General features: G+C 40.5%; 1 protein-coding gene across 8 annotated transcripts in view; it reads right to left on the bottom strand.

Moving 5' to 3' along the window:
* Positions 1 to 5,311: 5,311 nt before the first annotated feature.
* LOC148369719 (IQ motif and SEC7 domain-containing protein 1-like) overlaps positions 5,312 to 13,831 on the bottom strand; it is a 106,523-nt gene continuing 98,003 nt past the window's right edge. For all 8 annotated transcript variants that reach the window (XM_088331867.1, XM_088331871.1, XM_088331872.1 and 5 more), the window contains 4 exons: positions 13,115 to 13,276; positions 9,958 to 10,164; positions 8,814 to 8,863; positions 5,312 to 6,628 (listed from right to left, as the gene is read on the bottom strand). In XM_088331867.1, coding sequence (XP_088187993.1) covers positions 5,456 to 6,628; positions 8,814 to 8,863; positions 9,958 to 10,164; positions 13,115 to 13,276 — 1,592 coding nt within the window. In that variant the 3' untranslated portion in view covers positions 5,312 to 5,455. The remainder of the gene's footprint in view (positions 6,629 to 8,813; positions 8,864 to 9,957; positions 10,165 to 13,114; positions 13,277 to 13,831) is intronic.

Raw genomic sequence — 13,831 nt, forward strand, 5'->3', positions numbered from 1 at the left:
TACAAATAGCTCTAAAATGTAATCATGAATATTAGGGATGCACCTAATTTTCATCACTGAAATGTTTTCAGACGGAAATGACCAAAAGTGCATTTAAGGTTTTGCCTTAAAAAAATAAAATAAAACAAACAAACAAAAAAAAAGGTTTCCGAAAGAACAATGATGTGTAGCAAACCATGTGAACAGGGGCTCTGTCAAGCTTTTACCACCAATATATTTTCTCCAAAATTCACGCATCTCTTTGATTCAAAGTTTTTTTTTTAGCCGCTAGCCAGATTTTGGCTGATGATAGCACTACAAAGCCAACTATTTACAGTTTAGCCGTTTTAATTTGTTAACACGTACATTGCTAATGTGCTCATGGACTTTTTCTGCTTTGTCACTGTGATTTTCTTGTAAAATGATTGACTGTGTCAATTTAACCGTACTTCCAAAAATTAACCTGGTAATAACGTAGTAACAATATAGTCAATTAACCATATAGTAGGAGAATTTTGCTTGCTATTAATATTTACTATGGAAAAAATGCGAGTTTGACTCGTTTGTTGCATTAGACTGCTCAAACTACATCATCATCATTTGTTCCATTCTCCCATTTTCCTCTGACTATTTACTGTCCTGTCTATTAAATGCAAAAAGCAAGTACAGTACTTGTAAAATAGGGAAAGACTGACTGTTTTTTATTAACTCAAAGTACTAAAGTAGAATGAACTTGCTTGTTATTCGAATTCTAAATCGCTCAGCAGTTTTACTTCATCTGTTACACTTTGTAATCCAATGGGATCGTTTAAAGCATTCATACGCCTTTTTTTGTTTTATGAGAATTTGATAAAAATCATTTAAAATCAGCTGCTAGTAGTATGACAGTCAGTTACTCATCATTTTATATCATGACATTTGAGCAAGTCAGTGCAAAATGAAGGTTTCCGTTTTTGGGGGTTAATTTCTTTCAGCGTTGCTGTTTTGGTCTTTCGGACAAGGGTTACGCATTTTCGCTTCGAAATGTTCTTTTTGGTGCATCCCTAATAAATATCTGTGAGCGAATTTGTGTTTTGGATTTGATTTTGGCTCCTTCAAAGTTTTGTTTACTTTGTATTGAAAATTCCTCGGCGTCTCGTGCTACACTTTCAGTCCATTGGACTAACAATTACAAAACATGGTAAAATAGGACTTTCCCTATTTGCATCGTTATTTATGCCAAACATTGTATCATCCTCATTTTTTGATTGATATTCACAATAAAATATTTTCAAATCACCATCCAGCTATCAATGTCAAGTCACATATATTGAGATTTGCAGTTTTAAAGACACTGGTTCATTCAAAATAATGCTTTTACGTCCTAACAAGTAATAGGACAGTCAGTGTAAAGACACTTGAAGTAATCGCCAAGTCTGGACCTTGTTCCGTAAAGAGTTTTAATCGTAGACTGTTAATTGTCATAAGCCTCGCACCCAAGTGTTCCTTGTAGTGCAAAAAAATAAAATGTGAGCCAAGACGGTGTCCTGAAAGTAAACTGCCACGCTGTTTCTCCAGTATGCAAGCAAAAGTAGACAAAAATATAGTTCAAATGGGCTCATCAGAACCCTGAAGAATCTCAACCACGTGCACACACGCTTGAGAAAGCATTATGTATATTTCACATGCACACACAAAGGCGCCGCTCATTATTTCCGTAAGCGCGACAAAAAAAAAAAATCATAATCATAGAAAACGTGTGTAGGTCCAGCTTCCTCCAGAGAAGTCATAAATACTTTTGAATCTGGTGCGGTGTGAAATGAATTGTCCAATCAAAACAGAATTCATATTTTACCATCCTCCTGTCAGAAGGCACCTTGTTTTCCACCTCACAAAATTAATCTTAGGAAAATGTGAATGAAGTGCATTGGGTGAGAAAACATTGCTTTTTTTACTCAATGTGAGGACGGCGGCAGGGAAATTCAACGCGTAGGAGCCGCACAAACACAATTCTTAAAAGGCCCGAGTTACAACGAGCATGTCAACATTTATTCTGAATACAATTTTCAAATTTTTTACTGATTTCAATTTGCACCACTATTTATCATAACCCCCTCCAAGAGGAAATAAACTGATTTATCCATCCATTATCTGCACCGCTTATCCTCAATAGGGTCGCGGGGGTGCTGGAGCCCATCCCAGCTATCTTCAGGCAGTGAGCAGGGGACACCCTGAACTGGTTGCCAGCCAGTCGCATGGCACGCAGAGACAGACAACTCACTCGCTCATTCACACCTAGGGACAATTTGGATTCAGCCAATTAACCTAACATGCATGTTTTTGGAATGTGGGAGGAAACCGGAGTGTCCGGAAGAAACCCACACAAGCACGGGGAGAACATGCAAACTCCACACAGGAGGTTCGATCTCATTACCTCAGAACTGTGTCGCACACACACTAACCACTGCGCCGCCATGCTGTCCTGATTTATTCATAATTTAAGTAATTAAGTGAACAAATTATAAAAATTGTTTTGATGTTTTTTTTGTTTACAGTACCTCAAAGAAAACATACACCTTTAAAGTATATCGATTTTTAGCAACTTAACAAGGTCTATGGACAAATCTTTAGAATTAAATGAGTTATTTGTTTATTGTAACTCATCTAAATTTAATGATATAAATTTGTATTCAAGTAGATGTCATTAAAATATGTGAAATGATTCACTTCACAAACATTTTGATTTCACTATTTACAGGTGATCAAATAACTTATAGTTTTAACGAGGAATTTGTGAGTAAAATAATGTGACAAACATACGAGTAGAGATAATCATTAATTGTCAATAATATGTAGGCTTGATTAAAGAATCAAGCCAGTCAAATTTGGCCCCGCCCCCTCACGTAGAATGTCATATCAGCACGTTAAGCGTTACGAGCCGTGAAATTGTACTGTTTACTTACACGATGCATTTTGCATATTTATACCACTTTTAAATGAAATACCCATTGTCTACATCCTGATTATTATCAAGAACGGACAATCCAAATGAAAAAAAAGGACTCTGTTTTCCCAGAATGGACCCTGTTTGGCGTCACAACAAAAGATTAATCTCCTTCCTTGGCAACTCAGAGTCTCATAGAAAAAACATCAATACATAAATATGCTTTTGTATACCTCTGGAATACTTAATATATATCATACTGTACTGCAGAGTATTTATGTGAGATGTTTGTATTTTATTTTGGCGTTTCACTACATTTCTTTTGTCCATATATATGTAAATATTTGCTTTTTATTTTGTTCAGTTTTGGTTAAATGTTTGTCATGATTGTTATCTTTTTAACCAATTTTAAAGTCACGATGTGAAATATTTGCCTTCGAGATGTCGATTTATTATATAATGCAGTGGCGGGCCGTCAGGGCCTGCAAGGCTTTATCTGCTGGTCTAAAAATATCGGAATCACTTGATGTTAATTATGGTTTCACAAACTATGATTGACTAAGGGGCGGTAATCCATCAAAGAGATCCAGCCAACCGCTGTTGAACTAGAAGAGACAAAGCTGCACAAGGAAATGTATTTGGGTGTTAATTTTATAGCGAAAGGTTAGACAAGCCCGAAGCGAGCAAGCCTTTCGCAAGCGGGAAAAGGTTTTGTCTGACGGTTTCAGCCTATTGGTCAGCTCTTACGCCTGAGCTCAAGCCAGACCTGAAATTCAGGCCGCTTGGGTCTTATAAGTTCAATCACTACGTTCGGGTCGGACCGATCTTCTCTCTTTCTGACTTTATTTCTTTGTTTTTATGATGCATCCGTTATTGCCCTTCGCATCTCCCCTGCCCCTCTCGGCCCAGTCTGCGTTGCTGGCTCCCTGAGTGGACCACGCTCGGCCTTGGCCGGCGCAGTCATACCCAAAGAACGCGGCGGGTGTCGGCCCAAATCAACTCTTCCGCGACCGAGTTCTCTTAAGTAAACAGGATATTTGACCTCAAAGAGCTGGTTTGTTCGCAAACGACACATTGCTAATTCAGACGGTAGCTGAAGGCCTAGGTGTAAAATGCACAGCCCGCCACTGATCGAACGTACAGTTTAATAGTTAGGGTTTGAAGAGCGACTACATGGTGAAACACATTGAGACTGGTCTTTGATTTTGTCTTCATGTGTAGCTGTTTGACGAAATATTTTTCTTTTTGTCATCAATATCATTTGTTTGTTTTCATGCTCACTTCCTGTCTTTAATTTAGACACACTAAAATGTGTACATCATAGTAAGGAATTCAATGATCCTTCCATTCTGTAACAAAGATAGTAAAGAAACCCTGTGGGACAGCCAGACTTTTCACAAAGTGTAGTTGTAAAAAAAACACACAATAAAAAACAAATGAGCCACAAAAAGTCTTCCTCTTACACTCAGCAGCAATTGTGCGAGTCATGCATGGCTGTTGATGGAAAGTGCATTAAACTCAAATTCCCAACTGTCCCCCCTTGAAAACGTGGAAACCTCCTGTTAACCACATGCACTAGAGGTAAGATCTAAACCCCAAATCCGAGGCCACCCCAAATTTCACCCCGTCAATCTTTACGTTCTGCTAAGGCCAGGTTTCTCTTTCGCTGACTTTTAAAAGTAAATGAATATATGTTCATAAAAATGTATACTAAAACAATGGATACTAAACTAAACAGGTGCCCTACTATATTCTTGAAATGTCTATTCAAAAAATGCCTTCCTGTCTCAGTCTATTATCCACCGGTCATTGTTCTTCTTTATTTCTCTGCCTCTCTCCCTAAAAGTGCTGCGCTGGATTCTAAAGGACCTATTGCTGCTGTGGTTTATGGCCTAATTTTCGACCTGTCAAAATAACGGACAACCTTAACATTTTGCCGTCAACCTAAAAAAAATCCGCCAATGATCAATAACTGGCAGTAAATTTAAGTGAAGCAGTTAGGTAAATATAAAAATGTAAATGTTTTTACAGTCTCTTTTGTTACAAAAGACAGGCTTCAATTTGTTACAATAAATCATCTCTCCTCCTCCCCAATCTTTGCAAATAAAATCGGAAATTTCAAGTTTTCTTTGGGCTTGGTCCTGCAAATCAAGTTAATTGCTCGGGCTTGGGCTAGGTCGGGCTTTAATACCCTCGGGCCTGGCTTGATTTTTTTTTGGCCTGATCTTACCTCTGAGGTGCATGTATCATGAGGCACTGCTGTCACCCAACCCTAAAGTCTTTACTACACAACCAGCATGTGCCTAGACAGGTGGCTCTAGCCGCAGGGAAAGTTGAAGTGAAAGTAACACAGGCTTAGTAATCTCCTCTTCCCTCCGAACAATTCTCGCCGTCTGACCAGGCGGCCATTCTGGTACACCTGCAGATACCCTCCGTTCCTCTTCCTTTGCCTCCTCCCTGTGAGTAGCGCACCTCGGTGACGGGCGACAAGCTGGGGCACTGCCCCTCGTTGGCCGACAAAGAAATGAGCTGGCATCCTGGCTCCTCGGTCCTTCACACAACGGTACTGATCCGACTGACTGGTTTCGATTTGGGTCCTGGCCCGCCGCCTGCACCCGGATGTGGGGAGAGCGGTGCGGCGGAAGGGGGTGGCAAGGGCGAGTGCGGAGGTGGGGGCGGGATGGACGAGAGCTGCGGGTACTGGGGAGCGTAGGGTTGCGGTAGCACCTGGGACACCAGTCGGGCCGAAGGGGCCTGAGGTGGCGGTGCGGAGAAGAGGAAGTGGGTGGATGGCGAGCTGGCGGGAGAGGGGCTTAGCGGTGAGTGGATGGCGTGGTTGTGCGAGTGAGCGTGAGGATGGGGCTGAGAGTGCGAGATGGTGAGCGGCAGCTTGCCTCCGCCGCCCGGCCTGTAGAGTCCGTGCGGTGTAGTCGGGGTTAGGGGCGAGTGCGGGGACAGTGGCGGGGGCGTGATGAAACCTGAGGCCGCGTTGTAGCGCTGGTGCTGGCTGGCGGCCTGCTGGATCCGTTGATGCTGCTGAATATGAGACGGGGCGCACCCCGATGGGACCTGGCGCCGGGGGACTGACACCCTGTGCGTGAGAGGGTGGTGCTGCGCAACGCTTTGCATGTGGTAGCGGTGATGGTGGTGGTAGGGCGGCGGGGGAGTCTGTTGCGGCTGGTGCCCGCTGGTGCCGTGGCAATATTGGGCGTGCAAAGCCTGTAGCTTGGACGGCGCCCCACCCACGCCTCCGCCAATGCCGCCCGGGTCCGACTGGCCGAGGTTGGCTGATGGGGAGGGGCATGGGGAAGGGGAGGATGGGAGGACGATGGGTGGCTCGGGGGCGGGGTAATGAGGTGGGGAGGATATCATCAGGGGACTGGGGGGGCACGGTGGTGTCGGAGATGTCATCATCAGAGGACCGGGAACTTTCCCTCTGCGGCTGCCGAAAAAGTTGCCCAGTCGACCGCCGCTGCTGCCCGACCCGACCCCCATGGAAATCCCTGCGCCGGCCCCAGCCACGCCCCCGCTCGTGAGCGGGGACACGTTGGGCCCGACTTGGTTGTGACAGAGCCCCGGCCCACCGCCCATCCCTGTACCGGGGCTCTGAGTAGGGCGATGCGGTCGGTAGACTGCTGGAGACGAGGGTGCCATCCTGGGGCTGTAGGACAGAATCCCCCCGGGGTGATATTGCTGGTGTGGCCGTGGGCTGCTGATGATAGACCCCTGACAGAACAAGAACACTCATTCAATAAGGCAACAATTGGGTTTCTGTTACACTTTTTATAGTATCCATCAGGCATGACCTTCTCATTTTAACTTGGGAAGTCACATGGTAGAAAAAAAACATTCTTACAGGGGCCAGACTAGTTAATTACTTGCATAAAAAGTGTGCCTTAGTTGAAGGGTTTGGAGTCTTTTTGGAGGCTCGCAATTAAAATATGAGTTTGAGATGCAAGATTTCTTTACGAATCAATTAATGCGTGTTTTCGTTCGTGGATTTGATTTTTTATTCACAGAGTTAATCACTTGGAGTGTTTAACAATTGTGCAACAATTCATTTCCACTACAGTTTATCTAACTCAGGGAAACTAATGCAGGCTAGGAACTGAGAAAAATAGCATAGAAACACTAATTCTAAGAGATGGATAAATTATTTACAAGTCTTTCGTTGTTTTTAATTTTCATTTTCCAAAGAAAATTTTTACATGAATATGGAAACTTTGCTGTTAGATTTTATGTCTATCATAGAAAGGAAATAAAGCTTTTTTTAATTTTGTATTTTAAGTATTTCCTAAAACGGCATGTCCGTGACATTTATTCAGAGTAAAATAACAATGGGATGGGTTTCTTCAATGTTCTCTGGTTGATTAACAGTAATCATCAAATTCAGCCTAAGTGAGTGCTTTGCGACTGCTGCCTAATTTCGGCAACATCCAGTGGACATATTTAAAACATTATTTTTCTCTTGTGCTTCTCTAAGCAATGTCTCGCAGGCCACCTAAAAGGATGTGGCGGCCCAATTTTGGCCCCCTGGCCATGAGTTCGACATGTGTGGCATTGTTTTGGAAATTATTTGCTTCAAAACCTTTTATCATTAACTGATAATTTGGCTTGTTGGAAGTGTTATTATTATTATTATTATTATTTTACTATTGATTCACTTTTTGTTTAGTAAAATTTAAAAAAATCTTGAAACTTGCAAAAGTAATACAATAGTAAATGATAAACTGTAATGCTTTTTGATGAAATGGTGACAATTTAAAAAAAAAAAATTACTGGTATATGTTTTAAATTTAAGAAGAAGAAAATAATACCAAAAATGTACAACATTGTCTGCATTATTGTACAACTTTGCTTATTTTCATAATTCTATTTCACAAGAAAGTGTGGAAATATAAATAAAAAAATACTCAAGAAGAAAATTATGCTAAAAGTATCATACCAGAAAGTATTGAAAAATAAGATAATACTAAAATAGCTAAAACAATATTTAAAAACAGTAATATTGCATTTGAGAATTTCTTTTACATCTATTAAAATGGGGCCAAATTTTGTATCTGTTTTTCAGTGCCTGTAGTGTAAAATATTTAAATAATATAATGTATCTTTTGCACTATTAGGTACACTGGATTATAAGGTGCATCCCCCCAAAAATAGTCTGTGATATTGTTTCATATACAAAGTGCACCTCATTATAAGGCGCATCAAATTAAAACTACTGTATGGGGAAAACTAAGAAAGTGCCACTGACTAATCAGTCAGAATATGTCGATGATCCTATCCACCTGACCAACAGGTAAGGCCTTAGTTCTTATTTCATCTTCCCACTATTTTACTTCACGGTACCAAATTATTGGTATTATTGGGCTGGGCTGCGAGAATAATAGTAATCAATTCTGAACAGAACGAAAGAAAAGTATCATGGGAAGGAGTTTGGTTGTTTTGAACTGAATGAAGATAAATGCATTGTGGGAAGTAATTTAGTCGTCCTGAAAGATACAATAGAGAATAAAATAATTTTTTTAAAGTCAGGGTTTTCAAATGAGGAGAAGTCTCTTTTAATAGAATAGAATAGAATATACTTTTGTTGTCATTCTTTGTAACCATGCACACAGAACGAAATGTCGATACACGTGACCCGTACAGTTAAACTGTAGCGAGCCGATGCAGCCGCAGCCAAACAGGGCGCAGCCATTTTAGTCATTAGGTGACCAAACCCCCCAATTCCAACCCTTAATGCCGAGCGCCAAGCAGGGAGGCAATGAGTACCAATGTTGTAAGTCTTAGGTATGACTCGGCCGAGGCTTGAACCTCCCAGTCTCGGAGCGGGCGCCCTACCATCTAGGCTACCGACTAACTGCTATATTAGCCTTGATCACTTAAAATCATGCATTGAGATCACGCTTACTTCCATGGTACTGTCCAGTGAGCCCACGCTGTTCCGACGACCTCGCTTCCCTGTTTGCCGACAAGAGAGCAAAAAGTCAAAATTTCAGTTGAAGCAATGTTGTCGTTCATTTTCAGTAACAATTTGTGAAGAGCCGACCGTTTTTAATAACACAAATGCATACTTTCACTATGTGTTTGTGCATCAGTTTCATGAGACAAGGCGTTGGTAATGGATCTGTTATTCCAGTTACACGTGAAGAATATTACTAGAATAGCTTTTTTCCATCTTCGCAACATTGCAAAGTAATGTCCTATGCGGTCCCAATTTGATGCTGAGATTATAATTTATGCATTTGTTGCCTCTTGTCTCGATTACCGTAATGTATTGCCCACTTCCGATGTCTAGCATCATAAGTTCTGCGGCTGGAGCAAAATTTTGTAGTGAAACTTTTGACTAGGACAAGAAAGTTTGATCATATACAGTAACCCCAATTTTAGCTGCTCGCGTTGGCTACCTGTCCGTTCAAGATGTGACTTTAAAGTTCTGTTACTAAGTTTTCATGCCCCCTCTGATCTTTCTGATTCGATTGCACCTCATGTTCCTGCTCGCAGCTTCCGCTCAGTAAATGCTGGTCAATTGGTGATTCCAAGAGCCAAGAGGAAATCTCCAGGCTCGAGAACGTGCCATGGAATGCTCTGTACTCTGAGATAGGATCAGCAACCTCAGTGGATACTTTAGTTTTCGTGTCTTTGAGGGAGTAGCACGGGCAAGGATATTAAATGGTGCGTTCTAAGCATTCAGGCCATCATCTAGAATCCGCTACATTGGTCGAGATTTTGAGAAAGAAAGCTTGTTATCTTTAAAAATTGGACTTTATTACTTATATATAATGTTGATGATGACTGCGTGTTGTTGTCTATTGCAGCCTGGTCATCCTAGAAGGGGGATTACCTCTTGTCTGATCTCTTCTAAGGGTTTTTTAATCGTCTTCATGCTGAGTTTTTTTTTTTTAGTTTATCGTTGCCCTCATATAGGTTTCAAATCAGGGGGTATTTTAATGGTGGTCCGTGCAGCCTTCGTGACTTTTAGTGATTATGGGCTATACAACTAAATGTGACTCGACTTGATAGATTCAACGGTCCAAAAAGGAAGCTGTGCTGACCGCTGTCCGATAGGTCTCTGAGCGACGAGCTGAGCGCTGTGCGTTTGAGTCCGTCCGCTGATGCGTACGTGTCGTCCAGGCTGGGCCGGCCCAGGGTTCCGTTCACCGCCTCGTTCTTCGCGGGACCAACCACTCCGGCACCGTTGCCTGGGCCGCCCGCCTTCAGCACGGCGGGCCGCATTACGCCCTTCTGCTTCTCGAGCTCGGCTGCATGTCGGGTAGGAAGAAAGCATTGTTACGTACGCGCATTTTGGTCCGCACTGCAAAAAAATAAAATCCGGCTTATATTTAAGGGACATTGTTCAGTATTTAATGCACCCTAAAAATGTAAAACATGATTGTCCGCCATTTTGTTGCTAAGGGTACCCAGAAAAAAAGCAAAAACCTCATTAAAGGCTCTGTAAAAAACATCAAAACAATTGTTCTGTTGGCTCATTTTAAGTGTCTGTAGTTTGTATACCTACTCGTGCTTAGTAGCACAAATTTTTGGTTGCACTGCACAATACAGCGACATCTAGTGGTAAAATATATTACAGTGTACAGTTTTTTTCTAGTTTTTACATATTTTACAGTGTTCTCCATAATGACAACATTTATCCTAAAAATAAGCATAAATAAAGAAATTGCAGGTCTTTGCTCATTTTAATATTTTTTTTCCAAATCATATGAAGAAAATATTTCCTAAATTATCTACCATTAATAGTTGTTCCTGTTTTTTTTCAAGAAACAAGATAAAATATAGCAAAAGAAAAACAACCATAACCTTAAATTAGCCAATTCTTCTTTTTTTTTGGATTGCCAACAACTTTTCCAATATCTTAGCATTTTAATAATTGGCAAATTAAATAAGTCTATTATTTCTTCAGAAAATAGAGGTGTTTAATCATATTTTTATTGTATATATTAACCATATTTTTATATAATCAGCAAGTTAAATAGGTGTAAATAAAAAACTACCGTATTTTCCGCACTATAGGGCGCACCGGGTTATAGGGCGCACCCCCCAAAAATAGTTTTTGGTCCTATATCTTCCATAGATAAGGCGCACCGGATTATAAGGCGCTACAATGGGAACGTCGACAAAACAGTCAGATGATTCAGTCCAACTGATTACCCCCTTAACATTCCCAAAGCTTGCAAAGAAGCAAATACGTGTCGTAGACACGTGCGGATGCGGTGTCCGTACGATGTCACTTAAATGCGCCATTTCAAATATCATTTGGAAGGTTAAAGTCTTGGAATTCAAGACATGCCAACCATTCCTTACTTTCTATTTTCTTTTTCGCTCGCAACTTTACTGTGCATATGACAATAAACACTTGGAATTGAGTTTAATTCACTCAACTCATCACAGCAACATCAAGATCGTTCTAAAACAAGATACCGGGAAAATATAAAGCCGCATAACTCACCTAAGTTCTCACGTTCAATAATGATACGCAATCATGGTCTTCTTAAAACCGTGAGTGTAGTAAATCCAGGAGAGTAAAATGTTTACAGATACAAACTAATGAAAGATGTTTCTTTATGGCGTACTTTAGCAAGCTTGCTATTCAGTCATCTTTTTCGGCCAATTGCAGGGTTTGTTTTGGCCCTCTAGCGTATCCGAGGCTCCGAATAACTTCAGCCAATAGCGATCAATGTAACGGATGATTGACACATCTTTTTTGGCCAATTGCAGGGTTTGTTTTGGCCCTCTAGCGTATCCGAGGCTCAGAATAACTTCAGCCAATAGCGATCGATTTAACGGATGATTGACACATCTTTTTCGGCCAATTGCAGGGTTTGTTTTGGCCCTCTAGCCAATCCGAGGCTCCGAATAACTTCAGCCAATAGCGATCGATTCAAATAATGATTGACACATTGGTTAGCCAATGAAACGCCGGTATATAAATCCCAGCATACACCGCGGACTACTCCACGTTCGGGGGAAAATCGAGTCGGCGGCTGTTGCGTAAGTTGCGAGACCTTGCGTCTTAATATTGAGCCGTATATAAGGCGCACTGTATTATAAGGCGCATGGTCAGCTTTTGAAAAAAATCAAGACTTTTAGGTGCGCCTTATAGTGCGGAAAATACGGTACCCAGATAAAAAAAATTACATTTAAGGATTTGTTCATTAAAAATAAACCATTACAAAATTAAAACGTGCAAAGAAGCATTTCATTTTTCCTCATGCAGTTACTTTAAAATTGAAGTGTACTTAGAGGTTTAATGTTGGCAGGATGATTATTTTAAGATTCAAAGTGCACGATTTTAAATGTAAAATATATATTACCAATAGCATATTCGAGAAAATGGTACATTCCATAGCTTTATATTTGTTGCACTTTTCACAATTAACCTATTTTATCAACAAATATGCTCTATAAAAGGTTACACTCCATGTTTTACAGCAGGGGTCTCCAATGAGGAGCCCCCATGAGGACAGCGGAGGTTCCCTTGGATCTGTTCTGAAAATAGCTCACCAGTGCTGAGTCATTGTGATTTTCTAATAAAAAATGTTTTTAGTCTTTGACTGATTCTATTTAACCCTACTTCCAATATTGAAGCTGGTAATAACATGATAATAAAATAGTAATAACAGGATAAGTTGTTATTGTAGAAATGCATATAAAATTGGCTGCCTTTCGCGCTGATTAGTAACAAAAAATAGTTCTTTGGTTGGAGACCTGTTTTACAGCGTGATGAACCGTTCCCGCTTTTTCTTTCTTTTCTAAATTGAATTATATCTATATTCTGGGAGGTCGCTGGTTCGCGCCTCGGCCGAGTCATACCTAAGACTTATAACATTGGTAAAATGGCGGCGCCCTCTGTTGGCTGCGGCTGCATCAGCTCGCTACAACGGGTCAGGTGTATCGACATTTCGTTCTGTGTACATTGTTACAAAGAATGACAATACAAAGGAAATTATTATTATTATTATTATATTATTTTTCATCAGTTATTTTTTGTTAATTTAAAAAATACTTTTATATTTAATTTTTTAAAAAATACATATTTATATATTTCTTTCTTCTCTTATTTGTATTTTTTCAATGTATTCATTTTATTTTATTTGTTAATTTATTATTTTATTTGTATTTTTTTAAGTATGATTGTTTTCCCTCTCTTTCTCCCATTGAGCCGACACAGAGGTTAGGGTTTCCCACACTTACACTCGACGCGATATTTCTCCATGTCCTGCACTTCGGCCACGCTCTCTCTCAGGTCCGAGGTGAAGCGAGCTCGGTCCTGCTGGCTCGGTGCCGTGAACACGATCAACACCTTCCTTTCGCCGCCGGGATTGGCCGATGTCAGCCTGATGCCGTGGGGGTAATCTGGAAGACACGGCGCTCACTCAGTGGGCAGCACTCACATAACATTCTTTAAAAATATTGGCTCTTCATAAAGCCCCGGTGTGTAATATTTGACCACTAGATGGCACTGTATGGTCTAATATGAACGGAACCCAGTGTCACAGGGCACAGCATAACGGCAAGTTGCCAGACAAACATATTGGCTACCTCAGGTAGAGATTCCATTATATAAAAGAAATACAAATTTCTCGACCGATTCTTTTTTTCATAAAAATTAACATTGATATAATGGTACAGGCATTTCTGCCTGGTATTCAAATCAATATTTTCTTTACAGAATTAACGTTTTTTTTGGTACTACTAGGATTCAGTAAATATTACACGCCGTCTCGTTAAGTTTTCAGATTTCAACATGATGCAAAGCTTATTTTCAAAGGGTTCTTACAGCAAGTTAAATTCGAGACTTTTTAAGACTGAAACCACATCACCGCTTTGAAAGGGCGATGTTGCCAATAGAGTAAATTGGTAAATTATCGAAAAAAACAATGGATAAATGTTACTAAATCTTTTTAGTTC

This window comes from Urocampus carinirostris, chromosome 3, assembly GCF_059441175.1.
Source record: "Urocampus carinirostris isolate Australia breed hairy pipefish chromosome 3, RoL_Ucar_1.0, whole genome shotgun sequence".
In the NCBI taxonomy this organism is placed as follows: domain Eukaryota; kingdom Metazoa; phylum Chordata; class Actinopteri; order Syngnathiformes; family Syngnathidae; genus Urocampus; species Urocampus carinirostris.